The following is a 24693-nucleotide window of genomic DNA, read 5'->3' as shown; positions in this document are numbered from 1 at the left end:
TATTATCTTCAGGGCTAGATATATATAATATAATATCCTCGAAAGATCAGCATGTGATACTGTGTCAGTACTAAAACTTTAGTAGGAAGGTGGGTCTACGCCTACTGCTGCGGGGCTCCCTAATGTATTTTTATTATTTCATTTTTTTTATATGAATTTTTTAATATTTTTTTAAAAAAATTTATAATATTATTAAAAAACAGTTACTTAATCATGAAGTAAAAAAAAAACTATAAAAAAAATAAAGAATCACCAACAAGAACTCTCAGCGGAAACTCTCAACGGTGAGCATATCATTTCTCTAGTAAGAAAATATACAATTTTAAGACGCGTAACATTCGTATTTGTTTTTAAAAAAAATGAGGTCATTAAAAAACTTATTTCATCGTGTATATAAATATATATATATATATATATTTATATACTACTTAAGAAACTGTAGTACTGCAGCATGTGAAATTTCTCGTATGGGGAGCAGTCTTGCTAGTTTGTGATGCTTTGATTGGACTACCAATTTCTCAGTACAGATTCCCTTGTATTTATGTGTATGTATAGTGAATTGCATATATAAAAAGATTATATAAAGTAAATATATAAATTAATATAATTTTATAAAATTTATTAGATATACTTTATAATAAAAATAATTTTATAATTTAACGTATCACATCATATCATATCAATTTATAAATTTATTTTTATGTAATTATTTTATAGCTAAAATATTTTTCAATTAGAAAGAGGTAGTAGATTTATTAAGGTACGTCATATATAAATGCAATGATGGAACTGCCTCGTTTATTTTTGTAAAAATTTTTAATTCATCTCATCTAATTATTATAATTTTTACAAATTTTTTTATAAAATAAAATAAATAATTTAAATTTTTTAAATTTTAAAACAAAAATAATATTAAAAAAATTTATTTTAATAATATTTTATTTTATTTTTAATTTTTATATTAATTCGTAAAAACGAATAGTTGTTCTCACCACATGATTGTTAACCGTGCTGGAATGAACAGTACTACTGCGCGCGTACTGTAATGAATGGAACCGAACATAGGCTTTCCCACATGATCAAAATGCGGAACCCGATCGAGCGCGGCTCCAACCCTCACCCCATGTACGTACGCTACCAGAGCAGCTGCCAAACCCTCTGTTTTAAACGCTACATGAACTGGGAATAATGGAACTGGGAATAATACTGTTCTGCTTTGTTATCTACAAATTAGTCTCCAAAGTCTTCGCGAGTAATTAATAAATACTCATAACTTAAACAAGTTGCGTACTGTGATCCCGTGCCTAGTCCTTCATATATATCTTTATTATAGCTAGCTAGCATTCAAGAAGCTGCAAGTGCCCCATCTGATTAATTGTTGCCACCTTCCAATTAATTTCACGGTTATCACTTGCTGGTTTGGTATTAGACTTTTCTTTTTTCTTTTTTTCTTTTCTGAATATTGCAGAACAAAAAGCTTTAGGTACTTAATTCTCTGCGCAACTTGCATGGAAATATGAAAAAGTGTGATCTGTGTTAGTCACTTGGTCCATGCATGCATGATGCATGGACAGAGAAATTGGAGAGAGAGAGAGTGAGAACCACGGCAACGAAGAGAAATTGGAAAAGAAAAAGGCTATGCCTATATATATATATATGCATACACACACATGATATATATTGAGAGACTCAAACTAGTTGAAAGAGAAAGGGGAAGAGATGATCTAGATATCAACAACCACTTCCATTATTCTTGATTGGACGTACGTACGTGGGAAAGAAGGAAAGAAAAACAAAAGAACAATGAGAATGGAAAGAAATCTGTCCATCAAATCGGGATAAATAAAATGCAAAAAGACAAAAGATCAAAACGTGACAAACCCCCCACCTCCCAAACAAAAAAAGTCACTCACGCACGCTCTCTACACACTCTTTATCTAAAATTTCTTTGCGTGTCAAACGAACCCTATCGAACCATGCATTCCCATCCTTTCTAACCACTCTAGACGGTTTTCTTGACTCCTTTAATTCTATTGACTCCCAATATTTTCTTTTCTTTTATTTTATTTTCTTTCTCTTTTGGTTAAGTGCCCTGTGATACACGGTAACTCCAAGAAAGTATTAAGTCCATTGTTCTGTTCCCTGTTGTACGTTCTCTTCTTTTTATCTTTTCCTTGATCTTTTAGGAACAAATTAAGCAAGTTATCGTACGTCGACAAGAATAAAGAAAACATGGAAGACAAAACACCCTTCCTTTGATTTCCGGATCCGTACAAAACAAGTTACAAACTGATCATGATATATTATATGCATGCATTCTTTCAATATATATTTAGTTTTTATTTTCCCCTTTTTATATTTTTAATATGAAAAATACTCTAACTACAAAATGAATAATTTTATAAATTGATGTGGTATAATATAATTTGTCAGATTATAAAGTTATTTTTATTGTAAAGTAGATCTGACGGATCACATAAAATCACGTCAATTTATAAAATTATTTTTGTGCATTTTGTAGATGTAGCACTATATATTCTTTTAATATTATTCAAATAACAAAGAAATATGAAGTCTATGCTTAATTCCAGGGAAAAAATAACAAGCAAAGAAACAAACAAAAGTTTATCAAAAAAAAAAAACGAAAAAACGAACACGTATAATATTCTCACTTCTTCGAGCCCAAAAGAGAGGAAAAACATCTTACCAGCAGGAAGAAAATTAAAATCAAAACTGAAAGAAAAGTAGCTATAATATATAATTAGCCTCGCCTTATTAATTGCCTTGCAAACTTGAATTGCTGATTTTATTGTTGCCATTGCTATTGCTGTTGCTAGTAGTACTTGTTAAGTTGCCATTGCTGGTGGTGGTGGTTGTGATGTTGGCATTATTATTACTATTATTATTGTTGCTAATGTTGTTCGTCTGAGCAGCACCGCCAATAATAGAAGTGATGGCTGCTGCGAGAGCTGCGGTGAAGTTCGGGTCCGCGGTGATGGCGGCAGTGGCGGCACTGACTGTATCAGAAAGTGAGTTATGCTGCCCCTGGTTCATCGCCAATGCTTGTGGCTGGTGACCAAGTTGAAGAGCAGAATCCATATCTTGAGACATCTGAAGACCAGAGAACTTTGATTGATTATTGTAGAGTGCTTGACCAAATATTTGAGGCAGCAATGTGGCCTGGGCGGTGGCGAGGTTCTGTGTCTGTGAGGGGTTTGGGAAGGGAATTTGGAATTGGGTTGGTGGCCTTGGGAGTTGGAACGGGTTGGGGGATTGAGTCAAGTCCAATGTAACAGTGGGAAATGGGGCTGATGCTGAGATGGTGGCCATGCTAGGGGAGCACGGCAGGAGTGTTCTGGTGAGGAAATTTGAGTTCATTAATCCGTCAGCACTGGACATGGAACCAGAGAGCAGCATTCGTGCAGCTGATGAAGTTGTCGATGCCATTGCCATGGCGTTCGGTGGCAAGGGATGGTTGTGGTTGCCTTCGTACGTGGTTATGAGGATCGTTCGATCTTCTGCACATCTTTGTACCTGTTTAAGATAAACCAATTAATTCAAAAAACTCAGTCTTGAGAAAACAGTACCGTACTTTAAGATTGAACGTTAGGCAATCCATGATCAGGCTCGGATTAACAGATTGTAATTACGTGGTCTCCCTCCCCGATTTTCTAAGTTCTTAGAAGTCAAAAACAGATTAAAGACTGTGTTTTTACCAAAAACATGCATGGAAAAAGGTGCCTGCTTCCTTAAAATGAAAAAATAAAATAAAAAGCCTTAATTAAAAAATCTTATCCACAAAAATGGTACTAAATTTACCAAATAAGTGATGGTGCAGGTCTCAATCGAGGTCTTAATTTGTTGGCTGAACTTAGAAAGAATAGTGAGAAAGATTAACATATATAAGAGTTTACTTTACATATTTATTGTTAATTTAAAACTACCCGAAATATTTATTAAAGTTCTAACAAGAATTTGGAGGAGTTTTTTTCCGAGCAAGCTAGCACTACTTTACACTCAAGTTTTCCCAAAAATAAGGTGAAAAAAGGTCTAGAAGAAAACATACTTGTTTTCGAACTGGGCAACCATTAGCCATGGTGCATCGATAGTAAGCTCGAGGACATGGGTTTCCCTTAGCCATCTTCTGCCCATACTTGCGCCATTGGCAGCCATCAGTGATCTATCATCAAGACATTTCCAATCAATCAACTATAAGAATCAATTAGCCGCATTAATTAAATCAGTTTTTGATTTTAAAACAAAATCAAAATCACCCTCATCACCTACCATAGGAGCCTCTGATCGAGCTCTAACTGATACGCGTGCCTTCCTCATCGTCGCCTCAGTCTGATCAACATCTTTAGGTGAATTGAATCTGGGAACCTTATTAGGACCCCATCCTTGTGATGTTTGATCCGGACTATCCTCTCTCCCAATTTTACTACCATGTTCCTTCTTATCCTGATCGAAAGCAAGCACCTCATCACTATTCCCATCCTTCCCCAGCCCAAACTGCTGCTTCGACCCCATGACTTCTCCCTTAATTGCGGGCGATCCAGACCGGTCCCGGCCATTTCCTTCCGACGAAGACAACGAGTTCTCATCCGCATCACCATTAGTAGCCAGCCGAAGATCCATGAATTGCCTTGGCACTACTAGTGTTCCATTATTTTTTACCTCTACCTTCCCATCCACCATGCCATTTTCTTCAGTGGTTTTGGCTTTCTGAGCCTGCATAAGAGTAGCGAAATGCATCTGCAGCGCATTGTAGGTAGTAGTAACCTGATTAAGCGTCTCTTTTAGACGATGGTTTTCGGAATTCATTCGCTCAAGCTCAGCTTGAAGAACAGCCAGCTGAAACGCGACAGATTGATAGAAAAATCAGCTCCAAACTCAAAGAAGAATCAAAGTAAAACATTAAAATCTAAAACCAATCCATGATGAAATCCAAAAAGATCTTCGGTTCCCCTACCTCACCGCTCCTTGCTCTTTTGTCTTCCACGTTCGGTGATATGCCATCGTCCACCATGGATTGGTCGCTACTAGTGTTGGTCGTAAGAAGATTCAAACCAGTCTATATGTAATACGAAAAAATATTCAATCTCAATATTGGAGAGAATCATAATAATACATCCTAGAACTGATCGAAAAAGCTTAATTATATGGATCACTTACGTTGACGTTAAACTCTAAGGCGGTCGGACCGTCTGAGTCTTTTCTATCGACATCGGTAGAGGCAGCCTCGTTGTCGTGGCCGTGCTTCTCGGCAAAGAAGTCCATCTCATCCATGACGGTGCGCTTACCATCAGACGGCGGAGGAGAATCTTGGCGATGGGAACAGTTAAGATTGAGTGGGAATTGAATGGTGGGAGGAGCTGACCTGTTTAGAGTGGCGTCCATGGCACCGAGCTTCCACTTGATATTTCGGTTGTGGTAATGGTGGTTGTTGTCGTCTTCAGGGAATGAGTTGAGCACTATTGGCTGGTTGAGAAAGAACCCAATTGGATCTGAATCAATGGAGAGTCCACTTCCTTTGGCCATAAATGCAAGAGATGGAGAGAGAGATAGAGAGATGTGTACAAGTGTTTGAAACGGTGCAATGGACTCGGCAATAAAAGAGGGCGTTGGGACTCTTGGAGAAGACCAAAAAGAGTAGTAGTAGTGAGGTGTTGGTGTGGTGTTGAATAATGTATTAGATTTAGGATTGGATCAAGAGAAAATGAAGGGATTTTGAAGAGGTAAAGTGGCAGTGCTTTCGTGAGTTTGCTAATTTCTAGAATTCCACAAATTTCTTTTCTGGCTCTTCTTTTTGCCATTGAACGTACAACTATATTTTAAAAAAAAAAACAATACAAATCTACTTTTCCCATTTTTAGAACTTAATGAATGCAAAATCATATATAAGTCTCGGGATATTTTTTTAATAAAAAAATAAATTTACATTAAAAAAAATTATTTTTTTATATGAATCAGAGATTTATCTCATTTATTTTGAATGTAATTATAAATATCATCTCTGCATTATTCTTAATAACATGCTTATATTGATCTTAATAGTTGTGATCTTTAGTACCTCCTAAAAATATATACACAGATTTGGAAGTGTAGGTTACGTCCTAAAAATCTTTAAGTAATTCAATGAAAGAAAATGAGGATGAATTTCCAATCGGATGACTACCAAATAGCTAGAGACATTCGAAAATGCAAGCTTACTACAGGGGGTAGAGTCGCTGAGGTAATCACGTCCATCCGATTATTGCCTTACAGGGGCACACACGGAAGGTGGGGTCCACATGAGGACTTTTTTTTCAAGGAAAAGTTTTTTCCTTTTGTTTTTTTGTCTTTTTTATTTTTTGGGTGATTTTTGAGTGTGGGTCAAAGTGTGGGCTGTAGGCAGAAGATTGACGCGTTCCAAAAATAAATTCACCGCCCCGACTGGCCCGGCGCCACTAAGCTTCGTGCAAAGTAGTCTTGGTCAACGGTCCTGATGGGGGACCTTTTGCCTTTCGGGTCCACACATACACGGTACACCCACACATCTGCCGTCTGAAACTGGATCCCATCCCTTATAAATTAAAAATTTATTATTAATATTTTTTTTTAACCCTTGGACACGTATATAGCTGATCCTGACCGAACCTGAGGGGAAGACTCCGTCGGCTCACTTAGACCGAATCCCTTGCTTTTGCTCAATTGATTAATAAAATTAATTATGTCCAAATTAACTCTTTTTTTTTTTTTTTAAAGACTTCCTTGTATTCTTATAGATTTTTTTTTCTTTTTTTTTTGTAAGGGACCCAGTAATTTAAAGTCTTAGAACTTTTGGATTATTCTATATACCTTTGTATGTAATTATAAGATATATATTAATAATTGATGTGGTTATAGTTTTTTAAACTGTACATTTAGGAAACCATCAAAATGTCGACATCAATTTGATTGATAATTGATCAGGAGGGGACCCTTTACTTAATTTGATAAAAAAAAGACATGTATATATGTCTAATTGACCTCATGTGAACAACCTAGCTAAATCAGTGACTAATTACTATTGACACATCCATGGATTTGTTAAACAAATATGTACGGTAGTTTTTCAAATTTTGTCGTTCATAACAAAATAGCGATATTTACGAGAATAAGATGATTTTCTGATCTGTTTGATCATATGTAATAAGTAATATCTATTCAATACAAGATACGAGATATATATTTCATTTATAATAAGATCAAAGATTCAATTGATAAGCTGTTAATTAAATGATCAAAATATATAATATTTTACATAATTCATGATATAATTTAAACAAAAAATAAATTATAGTATGCATATATGACTAATTCTATCTATATATACTGATAATAATAAATTAAAAAAAACTATTATAAGTTTAAAACAAATATCATTAATTAATCTACGTATATACACGGCCTCCATCACTACTTTTTTCCACAAAATTAGGATCACACACACATATATATACTAGCAGTAGGTAACGTCCGAGCGACGTTTGCCCTTTTTTTTTTAATTTTTTTTTTATCTAGTGATTGAAGAAGTGTTTTTTTAATAATTTTGTGAATTTTTTATTTTTTTAAAAAATGTTTATGATGATTAAAAAAATACATGACAAAAGGAAAATAAAAATAAAAAAGTGAAATACACATTCAAGACATATTTTTAGGCTACTTCTTCATTAGTTGTATTTTTTTTTAGTTAATTAAGAATATTATCATATTTAAATTATGTTAAAACTCTAATTATTTATATTGTTATACTTTTTTAAAAATATTTAACAAAATTTCATCATTTATTTAATATTCAGTAAAACTTTATCTTTTATTTAATGATGAGAAATTAGTATTTTATAAATTAAAGTTAATTTTAAGTGTATGATATAATTTTTAAAATTTAATTATCTATTTTATGTTAGTTTAAATTAATATTTAAACTTCTATCGTTTGATTAAATCTGAAAATTAAAGATGAAGGGTTGGAATTTAAAACTCAAAAATCAATATTTTTTCCTACTGTTCATATCAGTAGCAAACGGCAAAAAACCATGTGAAAAAAAAAAACTTTTGTTACTATTCATTTCATTACTGTTCATCTATGAACAGTAAATATTAAATACTGTTCATAATTACTGTTTATAAACAGTAGCAAACGGCAAAAAACCATACGGAAAAAAAACCTTTTGTTACTATTTATTACTGTTCATCTATGAACAGTAAATTTATAGCCGCTTTTAAGTATAGGCCGTGATATATATATATATATATATATATTTTACCAAGTAAGTTAGCATATGTATTTGGACTATATACTTTAGTTTATGATGAGTCAAGTCAAGTCCGATCTATATATATAAATAGTGACTGACAATTTCATTAAGTACATTATAAGAATTTAGTGAATTTATATATGTATATGTGTTAATTTATAATATGGCCTGAGCGCATGCATGCGCAGTTGAACCTGAACCAGATTCGTTTCAAACTGAGAGGGATTGATGAATGGATGGAAAAAATGGAAATGAATGTAAAAGGCAAGGCAGTCATGAGGCGGGCAGCATTATTTGAACTTTGAAGGGGAAAGTCAAAAGGAGCTAGCAAATGGGTCTGTCTTGTTGATTAATTACCGGCCAGCTTCTTCAGTACTACATGACTTGATACAATATTATTATTCTTCGATCACGAGGAACCTGGCCACCCTAGATTTCTATATATCATGTGAAAGATTGAAAAAAGTGCACTACTAGCTAATTTGTTTCAAACAAGAAATCGAAAAGGATTAATATTGAATTTGAAATTAACGATACATGAGATCAAAGTAGTAGCGCCTAGCTAGTACTCATGCATGCATGCATGCAGTAATCATGTGTATGAAGAAATTAACAGGAGCAAATTAAACGTGATTCAATTAATTGAGTCCGGTAGTACTACGTGATCTTATATAATTTCTTGTCATTGGCAGAATATCAACTTAATCATAAAAAAAACCCATGCCCCCCCGCCCATTGAGTACTTATTTTTCATAATTATATCATATAGTGGTTTTGAAAATATAATACAACTTCTTTAATTTCTAACATTATTATCGTTTTTAATTAGGTAAATAAGTGTGTTTTAATTTGTAACATGATCTGCATGTTCATCAAACTAAACTATCGATCGAGGTTGTCATTTTGTCCCTCAACTACCATTTTCCACCTTGTAAATTAATTAATTAATTAATTGTCTTTTCTTTTTCTTTTTAAGCTGATTCAACAATTAAAATCATGTCATGATATGATGTATTTTTTGTTTTTTTTATCCATCTAATTAACATGAGTTGGATCTTATATATTTAAGTGATCAGTACATACTACATTGGTGTAGCCATAATATATATATATATATATATTTAAAAATAAATAAATTTAATTATGAGAACCCTTTTGTTAAATTTAACGATTAAAAAAAGTTTGTTCTCCGATAAAAAGAAATAAAGTTTATTAACTTATATAACATTCCTCTGAAAATAAATAAATAAATAAATAAAGGTTTCCGATGATCTACTAGTCCTAAAACAGTACCCTAGCTAGCTAGCCAGCCAGCCAGCTAGCCGATCCCTTCAATGCGCCTATGTATTGGTCTGAAACATAATTAATTAAAAAGAATTCTTATACCAAAGTACTCAAATTAACATAAAAATTCTTATGTTATTTAAACATTTTTTTTTGTTTTATTGTTCAATGAAAGTTGGTTAATTACTACGAGTCTACGTACTTATTTTAGCTTCTTTTTTAAAACAAAATTTATTTTACTCGATCGTAAATTAGCGTTATTGCCATTACAAATATTTAATTTATAGCTAGCAATTAGCATTAATATTAGTAATTAATGGCATATATATTTTATGGACCATATCTCATCATGAATTGATCTAAGCTTCAAAAAACTGTTGAATTAATCAAATTACGAGATATATATATATATATAGGACATATATACTACAGGCAGCTTAATTAATTAATTCCGAGTATAAATTATCAGGTAATTAAAAAGCGTCTAATTTCTCTAAAATCAAGTGGCACTTATATATATAAATCTAACCAAGACGTCGCTACTCATGATATTTGGCCAATTTTGCCTCAAAATACAGTTTCAATTAATAGTTAGTTAGCATGCACTTAAATAATTTATAGTTTATACTAAATATTTTCGTCGTTCTTTTCAAGGAAGAGGTTTAATTTCATCATGAATGAATTAGGTACGTAGTACCATAGCATATTATAAATATAATGAGGAGAGGGAAAGCAGTACTACTACTGTAACAATAATATTAATGGAACAACAACTCCGTGTTAATTTATTTTTATATATGATCATCATCTGTCATGACTACAGAGAATTAATTAAATTAAGACAACTACTTTGAAAAAGTAATTAAGAAAAGGCAAAATATCGAAGACTGAGATTATGATGAGGTAAGGATCGATACACGTATGATCAACCTCAGAATTATTAGTTGAATAAATACAACAAAATGGACCGCTATCAGCTGATTAATTTGAATTAATATTATTATAGATAAATTATAAGACTAGTACTGCATGCATCAGATCGCACGAAGATATATTATGAAATTATAAGAAATTAATTAATTTATTATATATATATATGGACCGCATGAAGGGAAATTAAAGAAAAGATCGATCATAGAACGTACACTTCAGACAATTGATCATTCTCATGTTGTAAACGATCATAGAGGGACAAACGTGTTTGCTTTTATCCCAAGTTACGGGCCGCATCGTTTTCAACACTTTCATAATTAATTAATTATATCTAAATTATAATACATTATAAATAAACAAATAAATAAATAAATAAAACCTCAAATCGTATGAATAAAGACTAGTACTCAACAATGATAATAAAAAAAATCTTTTTTTTTTTCCAAAATTCAAAAGGATTTCTCTGAAGATTCAAGCCCTGCACTTTAATATTGACGACGACTCAATCGGGTAGTACTCGAGCAGCTAGCTTAGAAGATCAAATTAATACAGATCATAAACAGAAAGAAATCTGTTTCGAAAAGGTATACAGCTTTATGCTTATAAATTCATTTTCAAGCTGGATCAGTATGTGTATATATACATATGTATACACTACAAGAAAATTATTTATTTGTAGTCAGTTAATTTCAACGAAATAACTATTTACAGTTAAAATGAATATATTTTATTCACAAATAGTCATTTCGTCGCAAATAAATAGTTATTTAATTTTCATTATCTATATAGCCCCAATATCCTTCAATAACAAGTAGGGGTAGCTAGCTGTGAAAATGAAGCTTCATGTCCTTGTAGTACTCTAATTAATTTCTAGTAATTTTTCTCCTAAACGTACGTACACAATTACATGCATGGAGATCACTTTGATCAAATGAATAATGCATACGTGGATCTCGAGGTGTCGGCCTAGGATTTTCCCAACACGAGTTGATGATTTAGGCAAAATTATAAGCCGTATCTAAGAGTCTTATTAACACAAGTTAATTTGTATGATCTGTACATGAGTCAACATACAGATAATACAAATTAATTAATTAAATAGTTGTTAAAAGATATTATAATGACATAATCTTAATTTTATATGTGAATAAAATAATAATAATTCAACAAAAGAAATCATGCATGGGTTTGGTTAGACATTTACACAATAATTTCCGATACAAATTGGTGTACCAACTTTTTAGGGTCCAACTACGTACGTCATATATATATAGTTCACATAGAAAAGGTCCACATGCACACATATTAAATTCCACAAGATGGCCAAATTGTCACGTACAAAAGCACTGATTTCCAGGAAGATTTTGGAGGAGTACTTAGCCGACAAAGAGAAGCCTCCGTATCCGCGTTAGTAATGAGGAGGAAAAGAAAAGGAAAAAAACTATATATATTATATATATATATATTATATCTTCGTTTTATATTGCAATATCTAAATTAAGTTATATATAATACTATATATATATTATATCTTCGTTTTATTATTATTATTATTATTATTATTTTGTTTTTTTGCTAGTATGTAATTTCCTTTTTGTAGTTCACATGCACGACACCGACAAGCAATGCAATGAATGTCGTCTCCCAGCTTCTTTTTGCTTTGACTTCTAATTATTCACTGCATGAATGTCTATTATAGTCACTCAATATATTCCCATAATATTGCATCTTGTGAAAATAATAATCATGACGAGAAATCAAAATATATAACATAATTATAAGGTTTTATTTTTTTTGAAAATCAAGACTAGTACTGTTTTTTATCCAAATTAATTAGATGAAATATTGAATTCATGGTAGATTTATATATAAACTACTCGATCGTTGTTGTCTGTCCTTTTTTTTTTCGGTTTCTTGTTTTCTTCTAAATATTCTGAGAGCATATAATTAATATATATATATATATTACATTAATTAATTAATTTACGCCGAAAGTGTTTATACTAATTTATCGGGCATTGAAATGGGTTGAAAGTTAGTGGAAGAAGAATCGTGTAGGTAAGTAGCTTACAAATATGTGCAACCCCAGCATCATTATTATATATTCAACTGATGATCATGAGTCAAGTTCACATTAATGTACATGAACTAGCCATGGTGCATCTGTTTCTTTATTTTCAGAGATCCAACCCATGCCATCTTCTTCAAGGTACTCGTGAAACATGTGAATAAAGCTAGCTGTGCCAATTCTCTCTCTCTCTCTCTCTCTCTCTCTCTCTCTCTCTCTCTCTCTCTCTCTCTCATTTATGATATATATCGTGTCATGCATATTAAAAACGGTGGACAAAGTCTTCAACTTCTGATCATGATGCGAATTTTGTGGAAGGTTGGACATTATAATATATATATATATATATATATATATATAGAGAGAGAGAGAGAGAGAGAGAGAGAGAGAGAGAGAGTGGCTCCAATTAAAGTAAAGTTTTGGTATGCAGTCCAAAGGATTAGTTAAACAGTCCAAATCGCAACTAATGATAAGCTTAATTGATCTCCAATCCATGCATTTCATGAACATTAACTTGCCAATGCTGCTCACGGGCTTCTCCAGTACTACTATATCACCTTTCACGGATACTCTCACGCACAAAAGGTAAGAAAATAAATAAAAACATAAAAGATCAGATCATCATGTAAAATTCAAATTAACAGTACTTGCCGGCCCTTACGTACTGCTCACCACGATCGAGCCGCAGCAATTATTTAAGACATGATAAATGCATTTTATACATGATGATTCATACTATTAATTACTCATTTTACACTTTTTCAACTTCAACTTATCTTAATTACATGATCCTCAACTTATGTAAAAAAATTGACATTTTGCATCCATCTTTAATTTAAATATGACTATTAAAATTGTGTCACGTCACTTATTTTTATTCATTTCAACAATCATAATAAATTAAAACAAGAATGCAATTCTCAGTTTTTTGTTAATATCTAATGGTACAACGTGTCAAATTTGAAATTACATGCATGAACTAAAGTGCATTTTTATTTATTTATCATTGATATAATATAATTGTAAGGAGGATTATTTTTCAAAGAAGGTGGTTCCCCAAATAGTTAGCTTACCTGCCTATTGTGATCAATAGTACCCGCACAGCAGGGCCTTTTATTAATTTGGGCAATGGCTACCTAGTTTGGTGCATGCCCAGCAACGCCCGTGATAATTAATTCAATATATATATATATATATATATATATATATATATTATATAACAATATATAGCGATTGATGCATCCTCAAGATAGACTGGTCAACAAGTGGTCACTGGTAGAGCTCCAAATGTATTATTTTAATTTATAATGTCATGTTTGATATGGAGACATCTCAAAATGTATCTAATTATTGATGTAATTAAGTTTTTCTAATAAATAAATAATGATAGTTTCCCTTAAAAAAAAAAAAAAAAAGGTCATTGGTATTTTGTTTAGTCAATTAATTCTAAATTCTCTGGATAAACAGCCATAGCTAGTAACAAGATCAAGATTAAAGATGATGCTGTCGCATGCAGTTATAGATTAAGGATACTGGACCAAGACTTGTTTCTTTATGCTACTAGCATTATATATTAATTGTTTCGGCTATATATATGTCTCTTTCGACGGTAATTAATTTTATGATTTTTTTTTTTAACAAAAATAGTTGGTAGGGCTAGAAAATGGCTATGAATTGTCATTAGAAAACATGGTTAATGGAAAATGGTGTTTCTAATATGGAAAATTGCATCTTATTCCTCTAAAATATGCGAAGAAAATTTAAATTTATAAAGATCAGTCCCATGGAAAAAAGATATACAAAATGAATTCCTAAAATATTTCAATCAACAGAAATCTTTGCATAGAATAAAAAATTTAATAGTGTGACGTAATAAATAAATAGTTGCGTAGATTAAAGATTAATTTAATTGTGTGACCGAATGGATTGAATGTGATATAGGTATATATGTAAATATAGGACATGAGTGCAAATCCGCCGCCCAACGTTTATCGTTGGCATAACGTTAGTATAATTGTTTTAAAAAAATATACAAATTTATTAATAATTATATTTTTAATTATTTTTATAAAAAAATATGGAACAAGTTAGCATTTTTTGTAAATGATTTTCCGACCAGTCAATCACATGAAAATGTTTTGAATCATCACTAACTAATCAAACAAAGAATAGATATTATTATCCCTTTAAAATATTATTTGACAGAAAATACTTATGCAGTTTACGGCGTTACGCTGAAGCAAGCGCAGCCCTCGTTCTTTTTATTCAAATAATAAATAGATTTCTATCTTTATTTTATTTTATTTTATTTTTTTGCTATATTTTTAATCCTATCGTCAGCATTCAATTATTTTGTCAATGAAGTGACATTATTATATTACCAAACAAAACGTGTAATCGATGGCCACGACTCCAAGAAATCTACTTCCGTAAATAATTCAATCGGTGCGTTGGAAAGTGCCAAATATTATTAGAAAAAAGCAGCATCCCTCGACCGAAAGCCCCATTAATATTGATTCCACCATCTCTCCTCTAGGGGTGGAAGTCTACTCCACTCCGGCAGACACTCGCTCTAATTCTGATTCCAACGAAATCAAAAAATCCGGAGATTGAACTTGGAGTTGGAATCACTTCGAGAGAATTGCATATCGTCCCAAAAAATCTCATTTTCATCTTAAAAAGTTTTTTGAAACAAAAGGATTTTGTCTCAAAATTGTCTCAAAAAGCTTGTCTCAAAAGGTTTTTGAGACGAAATTAAATTTTTGTCTAAAACAAATATTTTTAAGGACGAAATTAAGTGGAACCAATCGTAGGCATTTGAACGGATATTTTTTTTCAGACGAGAAATTTTCATTCCAAAAAAACGTTCAAATGGAAAGAAATCAGTTCGAACAAACACAACTCTAATCTCTCAGCTGTTTGATCAAATTAGATTAGCAAATCTTTTTCCTTGGACCTTAAATGTTCTATCTCAAGCCTTGCTTCTTCTAATTCATGAGCTTTGTCATTTGATTTGACTTAAAAAGAGGATGATGATGTTGAAGATGGTTTCACGCAACGTCCAAAATTCCTCAAATATCCAGAACGTGGTCCAAGAACATGAGAAAAGATTTAAGCATCATTGATAAATGATTCATCATATGGATCCGCAGAAATTTCCTTAAATGATATCATCTTGTCATACAAAAAAAAAAATTTGAAGCTAGTATAAATAATAAAAATATTATTAGGCAATTGAATTAAAAAAAACTTAAAACTTACATAATTTGCTTCTGCTTTGGGACTGATCCAAATACCATCACGATTTTTATGTGCTTTAGCATATAATTGGATCATATTATAGTCAGTAAGACGCTTTTCTTGTTGCAAAAAAGAAATTTATATTAGAACTTAAATCAGAAAAGTATATATGTTAATATTTAACGGAGACTAGTATAACGTTACCATTTTCTTAGATAAACGATGAAAAAATTGAGAGCCTGCATAATGGTGTAACGTTAAATTTGATCTATTTGTTTTGTTCACAGTACTCTATTGCTAAAAAAATGAAAAAACGTTATGTCTATATGTTTAATACATCTATCATACACTATAAAAAAAATAGCAGCGAAATTACCTAATAAGCAGAATCTTCAAATATATCATAAACCTTCTCTCATTCGTTTGGTGACATTGCCTGGAATGGATTTTGACACCCCTCTATTGCAGTATTGAACTTCTAATAGTGTGCATGGCATCGACCTTTATACCTCCAGAATAAATTGGACATCAACTCCTCAACTGTTAGTCGATCAGCTCACCGACCAAAATTAAGTTCAAACTTGTCTTTTAAAAAAATATAAACAATTAGTATAAATATAAACTAATTCAAAATTAACATGTTATACTTAATTTTTTGCTAAGTAGCTTATTACCAAGCAACGATTTTTTATGTGGCCTTTCACATTTTGGGAAACTTTAGCCCAGGGGATGTAGTCATCGATGCATATGTGCAAGTAAAGGTACCAACATAAGAAGCAAGCCAAGCTACCGAATCGCCGGAGCTACCGGTGTGATCATTAGGAATATCAACTTTAATTTACATGATCCTTACTTTCTCTATACAAACACCCTGTAGTGCCTCGACATCAGCGTTGGCTTACAACAACTATATATACAGTAATTAAAGCACATATTTTAATTAAATGATTTTATCTTGAAAATGTATATTACTTAAATCGAGTATTAAATGTGGTATTTATTTTTGGTAAAATACCTTGTTCTAGGTCTGGTGATATTGGCCCACCATTCATGCCAAATGAACCAATTGGGAAGTGAGTAATTGATGGAGATAACACACGAGTTGCTTTGCGTTTGAGAGACATATTTGTTTGAAACTGTAATAAATTATTATTTGAAAAAATGTTACGGATATTTATAACAATGATACCTACACAAATATTAATTTCATTCACTATCAGTTTTGCTGGACCAGTTGCCCTCATCCTCACTTGACACTTCAGTTGATTCATGTTCTTCTGACATTTCACTCTCATTTATTTATGGTTGAACATCTTCTCTACACAATGGGACCATGTCATATTGGCTTAGATCATCAAATAGATTGATGTCTGATTCGTTTTCTTGATGTGCTTATTCATTTGTTGGACTATCAAATTCTTCATGTTGTTCGTTTGCCTTTGGAATGTAATCATATACATTTCTTGATGTAAATTTATCCACTACTTACCATGGGTTCTCGTACTCGAGATCATCTAAATAAAAAAATTGATTTGCTAGGCAAGTGAAAATGAAATGATCATCTTCATACCATGTGCGAGATATATTGACACTCACAAAATATTCATCGTTATGCAGTCCCAACCTAGGATTTGAGACATCCCACAAATTACAGTTAAACAACTAGATCATATATCCTTCCACGTACTTTAACGCTACGATATCTTCTATAATTATGTAGAAGTCAATGTTATCCTCCTCATGGCTTCCTTCATCCCCAAATCACACTAACATACTAAAAACATTAATAATATTCATTCTAAAATCACACAAACATACAAACAACATTAACAATATTCATTCCCAAATCACACTATTATACTAAAAATATTAACAATATTCATCCCCAAATCACACTATTACACTAACATACTAACAACATTAACAAATCATCCCAAAATTAATTATTTTCACACATCACACATTAATTATTTTCACACTAACATACTAAAAACATTAATAATATTTAGAAACCTTACCTCAAATTTTTGCAATCCAATAAAACTCCTCAAATTACCAATACCTACATGTAGATAAATCTTTAAATCTCCAAAACAACTATATATAATTCGAAATACAAAAAAAATCCACAAAAAAACTCCTTACCTCAACTACAAAGAAGTTCCTCTCTCTCTCTCTCTCTCTCTCTCTCTCTCTCTCTCTCTCTCTCTCTCTAGAACCTCTCCTCTCGCTCTAGAATACCAAATTCGAGCTCTCCAATCGCTATCGTCGCTCTCTTTGTTTCTCACTTTGCACAATCTGCGTGAAATAATCCTGGAAGTATAGGTTTTCAAGTCTGTAAAGTACTGTTTAAACGAGTAATTACTAGTTCGAACACAAAAGTTTCACAATGGCGCCTAAATTCCGCTCGTTTTAATTCAGCCTTTAACCGTTTGAACTAACCTCACTAGGGTTCGAACTAGAAATTAAGATATTCCTAGGCATATTCCTTTAACACGGACCCTAATCGTTCGAACAAATACTATACTATATAATATATATAATACTAATATACTATATATATACTATATATATAATATACTATATACTATATAAATACTATACTATACTTATTCTATATACTAACACTATACAAATCAAATACTATACTTATTTTATATACTAACACTATATATAATATATATACCACATATACTATATACTATTCATATATACTATATATGAATACTATTTATATACTATATATATACTATACACTATATATATAATATATACTATATTCTACTATATATATACACTATTATGATCTATACTATACTTAGTGTCTATACTAACACTATAAAAATACTATATTATAGTTAGTGTATATATATCTGTTCGAACTACAATCTTATCTGTTCGAACTTACTTAATGCCTATGAAAGTTGTTTGAACGCTCAAATTTCAGTTGGAATGCAGCTGTTCAATGCTGTTCAATACAAATACCCAGTTCGAATATCGAAAGGAAGAAACCCAAAACACCCAAACTTCTCTTTGAACCCTCAAAACCGTCGCTCATCGTCGCCACCACCAATTCCACCAGTAACTCCACTGCTCAAAGCCCTAAGTATTCTAATAGGTATGCCCTTGAAAAACTGTTGCTTAAAGCTTGGTTTTAAAGATTATTTGAGTAATGTGATGGGGGTCAGATTTTGAATCAATTCGACCCCATTTTGGTGTTTTCCAGCCATTAACTCCGGCTATTAATCGGTAGAAATGATGGGCTTCACTCCTTGATCATTTCTACCGATTTAAAACAAGCTTTGCATGTGATTAGGTGGTTTGTTCGTTCGGTGCTGAGTTGACTCAGCCAAGGCTATTTGGCAAGTTTTCATTCAAACGCTTAGTTCCCAAACAACCATATTGTAGTGTTCGAATATGGTAGATGTCGTTCGAACAAAATATTCCTTTAAGTAAGAAGTGTTCGAACGGATATATTTTTCTGTTCAAACTTGTATGTCATTTTTTACAAACAGTGAAGATTTAGTATTGTTTGAATAGGACTCTATTTAGTTTGACTATGTGTGTTTAGTTTGAACGTAGTGGTTCGCTTTTAAATTGTAATTATTTTTAGTTCAAACAAACTATGTTGTGTTCGAATAGATTGTTTCTATTAATTCAAACATATTTCTTTAATATAATATGTTTCCACAATTTTATTAATATTTTATTTATCTTCATTGTGGTTTTATGATTAATAGTGAACTAATGGCAAGTACTGAATGAAAACGTGAGAGAGAAGCCGGCCAACCTAGTAAGGAAGCTAGTGCTGAGCTGCGGAGACCGATATTGGTCGAGCGGGATATCATTCTTGATGACCTCTGCGATATTTTGTGGGATGGACAGAGCATATACTTCATCATCACCGATCGGGGATTGGCACCAATCTATCAGCATAGGGGCGCTGCCTATCCAGACATGGTCGGTGAGTTCTACCGTACCATGTGCGAGATGGAGGCTAATGTGGATACCTTCACTTTTACCGTTCAGGGAGTGAGTATTACTGTCTCACCCTTGGTTATTTATGATTTTATTGGCATTCCGCGCGTGATGGACAAATACCTTGCACCGGCTGAACTGCCTGCGCCAGATGCAGGGACAAATGGTGAGGGTGATAATGAGGACGATGCTTCAGTAGATGACGGTCTCACAGACGATGAGATTCGTCAAATGACGTTGGATGCTTCGGCTCCTCCATATGATGTCAACAAGGTCATCAGGCAGGTAGACTATACATCATTTTTTAGAATGCTAAATTTAATTGTTTCCACTAACGTCGATCTGAGGAAACATAAGACAGATTTTGGCATCGAGCGAGCTAGATTTATGTTACAAATAGCTTGAGGAGAGCCGATTGATCTGCCATTATATTTTTTCTACTGGATTCGATCTGAGTCACGCTATTCTAGTGGATGAAGTCTACCATTTGCACTGATGATCTCTAACCTCCTAGTCCGATTGGGGGTTAATGTGCAAATGGCTGAAAGAAGGTAGCCATAGATTGGGCCCTTTAACAAGATGAAATTCAGCAGGAGTGAGGGTCACTTGCAGAAGACTCGAGCTAATATTCCAGTAGCACAAGATAGTGTCATGACAAGTGATCCAGCTTCTACTCCTACCGGTGTTTAGAGATAGCCTGTTGGGGCTACTTTGCATGAGGTACGATCTCCGCTCGAGGAGCATTGCCGACTGTTGATCAAGGAGATCGTTGAGCCCATCATGGGGAAGTTTCACGACATGGAGGGACGCATATCTGCCTTACAAGAGGATTTTGAGCTACTTACTAGATTGATAGTTTTAATTTTTATTTGACTTTTTTATGTTGTATAGAACGTACATTATATTTTTGGGATGTAATTAGTGTATGATTTTTATTTTTGGTGTTTGCTAGCCTATTTATTGCCAAAAATATTTTTTCATATTTTACTAAAGTAATATTTATTTAACTAAAAATCTTATTTAACATAAAGAACTCATTCAAATATTTTTAAATTAATTGGGTTAATTACACTTTTCTCCCTCGAACTTTCATTCAATTCAAAATGTACTTCTGAAACTAATAATTGCATCAAAGTAGACCCTCGAACTTTCAAAACTTCCCAATCTCCTCATTTCGTCTAGCAGTAGTGTTAAATCTAACTGAAATTCACTGTAAAATATAATTTCAATCTAATTTATTATCATTGACCATATAAAATATAAAATAATATATGATATCAATTAATAATAAATCATTAATCATTAATCATATATAAGATTATTTTATACCTAAGTTGCAAGAAAGCATGAATAATCTATGTATACAATGAAATTATTTGATATTCATTAACCATATATAAATTAATAAAAAATTATTTAATAATTGATGATTTATTATTAATTGATAGCATATATTATTTTATATTTTATATGGTTAATGATAATAAATTAGATAAAAATTATATATTTTCAGTAAATGTGATGCACATGAACAGTACGTGCAGTGAATTTTTGTTAGATTTAATGCTGTTGGTAGACGGAAGTGGGAGATTGGGAAGTTTTGAAAGTTCGAGGGTCCACTTTGATGCAATTATTAGTTTCGAAGGCACATTGTGAATTGAGTGAAAATTCGAATAGACAAAGTGTAATTAACCCAAATTAATTACATAAAATTAATTTCTGAATATGAAATATTTTAATTCACCATAAATAATACTATACAAAATATCTATATTTTTTATATTTTGAAAATGGTAACTAATAAATTGAAAAATATTTATTTTAAAGGTATTTTGGATATCTTTGGATAAATTATTATAATTAAACAATCTCGTTCGAATGTTTATTGTGGGTTCGAACAAAGTTCATTCCCGTTCAAACCGAAAACTTTCGTTCGAACGGTATTGAATCAAATATCTGCCAATTTTGTTATAATTTCTCACCAAACAAGTTGTTCAAATGAATAAATGTGGTGTTCGAATTAGTTTAAACCCAATTTCTTTGAGTTCGAACTGTCTTGCAACCATCCCGCCAGATTTCCCAACCAAAACAGCCCGTTCGAATTGTCTTGGACTTGCCCCGGCAAAATTATATGTACTTTCCCGCCAAGATTGCTGTTGAAACAAAGACTAAACCATTCGAACAGACGATAACTCGTTGTTCGAACATATCTTTACCCGTTCGAACATAATTCTAATTTTGAAACGATATATTTTGTCACAGAAGATATAGTTCGAACGCCTTGAGAACCTCATCCATGTTTTGAGATGAAATTTAAATTTCGTCCTAGATAAGTACTTTTAGGGATGAAATTAAATTCATCCCTAATAAATTTCATCTCTAATAGTAAAATTTGTTGTAGTGAGTTCAATGGTAAAAATGGTCGGAATTGGAGTCAGAATTTGGAGTTGAACAAGAATCTAGACTACCAACTCCGACTCTAATAGGTATACTTAATATATTTCATATTGTAATATAATTGATAGAATTGATCAAGTAGCCTAATGGTCATTGATGAGTTTTGCAAACCAAATGAACACAGTTCGAGCCCCCACAGACACAAAATCACAAACTAGCAACTTCTTTCTTTTCTTTTTTAACAAATATTAAAACGACTTCATTTTTCATATCCTATATGTTCATCTCTTTGCTAACCCTACCCATATTTCTTTCTCCTTGATCATTTTCGTGAACTCCTAATGTTCTTTCTAACCCTACGCCTTGCTAATTGAAGCTTCCTATGAGGGAGAGCTAACCTTGCTAACCTCAGTTGTTTTCATGAAATCCTAATGTTCTTTCTCCTCATATGAAAGATCTATATTACAAGATAGAGCTAACCTTGCTAACTCAACATATCTCTATGCTAATCTTGGTTCTTTGTTCTTTCTTTACCTCCTAAGTCTCTCTTTGTTCTTTGTTGAAATCTCATGTATACCAAACCGTCGCTAGGATCATCGCTGTCATACCTCTAATAGGAACCCACTGAAATTGAGAGAAGAATTAAACAAAATCTAAATGAAGAGAGACAACAAACTGATTTCTCATGGAAACCAGGACCTCCAATTTGGGGCAAAATGCCTTTTATTTTCTCGTGTGTATTCCTTCTGGAGTATTCTCCCATTAAATAGTAAAAGATAACAGAAAGATAGCAACAAAATTGACTACAGTGCCTCTAATATGATATTGGGCTTGGTCAATGTCCAACTAAGATATAGTCCATGATGCACTATCTGAGTATCTACTAAAATAGCACATGAGCCCAAATACAACTTGGCCTAGCTCGACTCATTGACTCAACAGAACGGTAACGCTAAGTAGCAAAAGCTAAGTAATGAACTAAGTACAAGAACACGCTTCACTTCGGTTACTTCAATTCGCCAGTCATGAGGGTGTTGGAACCCTAGATTTGCAACATCTGCTCCCCCTTTAGAAGACCTTGCCTGCAAGTTCTGGAAATTACCTCCGCAACTGCTTAACCGACTCCCAAGTAGAGTTCTCCTTGGGCTCTCCTACCCATTTTACTAACAATTTGACCAAGGGTCGATTTTGGTATTTAGTCATTTGTCGTTGCAAAATGCATTCAGGCTCAACTCAAGGGGTTCCATGGGGGTCCAACAGAGGCAGTACCGTCTAAGCTACGACTGAAGGACCTAGGCATCTCTTGAGGCAGGACACATGAAACACAAGGTGGATCAAGGACCCGGGTGGCAGCTCCAAGTTGTAAGCTACATCACCGTTTCACTGCAAAATGTCAAAGGGGCCAAAATATCGAGGAGAAAGTTTGGAGCTTGAACGACGGGCCACACTCTGCTGCTTATACCTCTGGAGTTTAGGTATACTAAGTCTCCTTCTTTAAATACTCTCATTGTATGTTTCTTATCATATTGCTTCTTCATAGATGCATGTGCTGCGTCTAAGTTCTTCTTTAATATGGCCAAGGTTTCATCCATTGATTTTAACTGAGTATCTACCTTTGAGTTTTGGGTTGTACCCGCAACATGCTATAGTAAGGTTGGTGGGGGGACACCATATAAGGCCTCAAAATGAGTGATTTGGGTGGATGAGTGGAGGTTGATGTTGTACCACCACTCCCTCCATGATAACCAGGTCACCCACTCTTAAGGGCGATGACTCACAATCCCTCTGTTAACAACCTCTGCTTGGCCATTAGACTGGGATGAAAGGCTAAGTTCTAGGATAGGCGAGTTCCATGTAACCTGAAAAGCTCCTTCCAAAAAGAGCTTGTGAAAGTCACATCCCTATTAGTGACTATAGTGGAAGGCATACCATGAACCTTAAAGACTTGTGAGATGAATAGCTTAGCCACTGTAGCTGCAATATAGGGGTAAGAGAGTGAGAGGAAATGAGCATATTTTGTAAGACGGTCTACTACAACCAAAATTATGGGAACTCTCTTGGATGTAGGTAGAGGGTCAATAAAGTCCATAGAAATGTTTGTCCAGTTTCTTGTGGGGATCAGGGCTGGAGCAAGCCAGAAGGGTACACATTTTCTGATTTGCACTGCTGGCAAGGGGGGCACTCCTTGATGTAACTTTTAAGGTCTTTCTTCATTCTTGACCAGTAGAAGTCAGCTTTGGCGCTATGGAGAGGTTTTTGGTATCCAACATGCCCACCATAGGGGCTGTCGTGTATGTAATGTAGGACTTGTTCCTTAAAGGGAGATTTATTTGACAAATAAATTCTTCCCTTCTTAAGTAGTAAGTCATTCACCAATGAGAATCCTTGATTCATAAGCTGCCCCTACTACAACTTTTGGCATAGTTCAGAAAGTTCGAGGTCAATTTTACAAGAAGTTTAAAGGTCCTAGAACCACATAGGGTCCAACACTATGATCCCTGCCAAGGAGATT

The 24693-nt window shown here is 33.0% G+C and overlaps 1 protein-coding gene across 1 annotated transcript; it reads right to left on the bottom strand.

The window, feature by feature from the left end:
• Positions 1 to 2540: 2540 nt before the first annotated feature.
• Positions 2541 to 5700, bottom strand: LOC108984287 (probable WRKY transcription factor 31). The gene is made up of 5 exons (XM_018956193.2): positions 5176 to 5700; positions 4973 to 5074; positions 4288 to 4854; positions 4067 to 4180; positions 2541 to 3534 (listed from the first exon to the last, which is right to left on the bottom strand). The coding sequence occupies exons 1-5, from the start codon at positions 5539 to 5541 to the stop codon at positions 2776 to 2778; spliced, it is 1908 nt and encodes a 635-aa protein (XP_018811738.1). The 5' UTR covers positions 5542 to 5700; the 3' UTR covers positions 2541 to 2775.
• Between the last annotated feature and the right edge of the window lie 18993 nt (positions 5701 to 24693).

This window comes from Juglans regia, chromosome 1 (genome assembly GCF_001411555.2).
Source record: "Juglans regia cultivar Chandler chromosome 1, Walnut 2.0, whole genome shotgun sequence".
Lineage (NCBI taxonomy): Eukaryota > Viridiplantae > Streptophyta > Magnoliopsida > Fagales > Juglandaceae > Juglans > Juglans regia.
This window is presented reverse-complemented; position numbering and strand designations above follow the sequence as displayed.

What these genes read in the sequence shown, in the direction of transcription:
- LOC108984287 (XM_018956193.2), bottom strand. Translation starts at nt 5,541, where the DNA reads ATGGCCAAAGGAAGTGGACTCTCCATTGATTCAGATCCAATTGGGTTC. An exon ending in AAAGAGCAAGGAGCGGTGAG is followed by an intron (nt 4,855 to 4,972) that starts GTAGGGGAACCG and finishes GTCGCGTTTCAG; the next exon opens with CTGGCTGTTCTTCAAGCTGA. An exon ending in GTTGCCCAGTTCGAAAACAA is followed by an intron (nt 3,535 to 4,066) that starts GTATGTTTTCTT and finishes TATCTTAAACAG; the next exon opens with GTACAAAGATGTGCAGAAGA.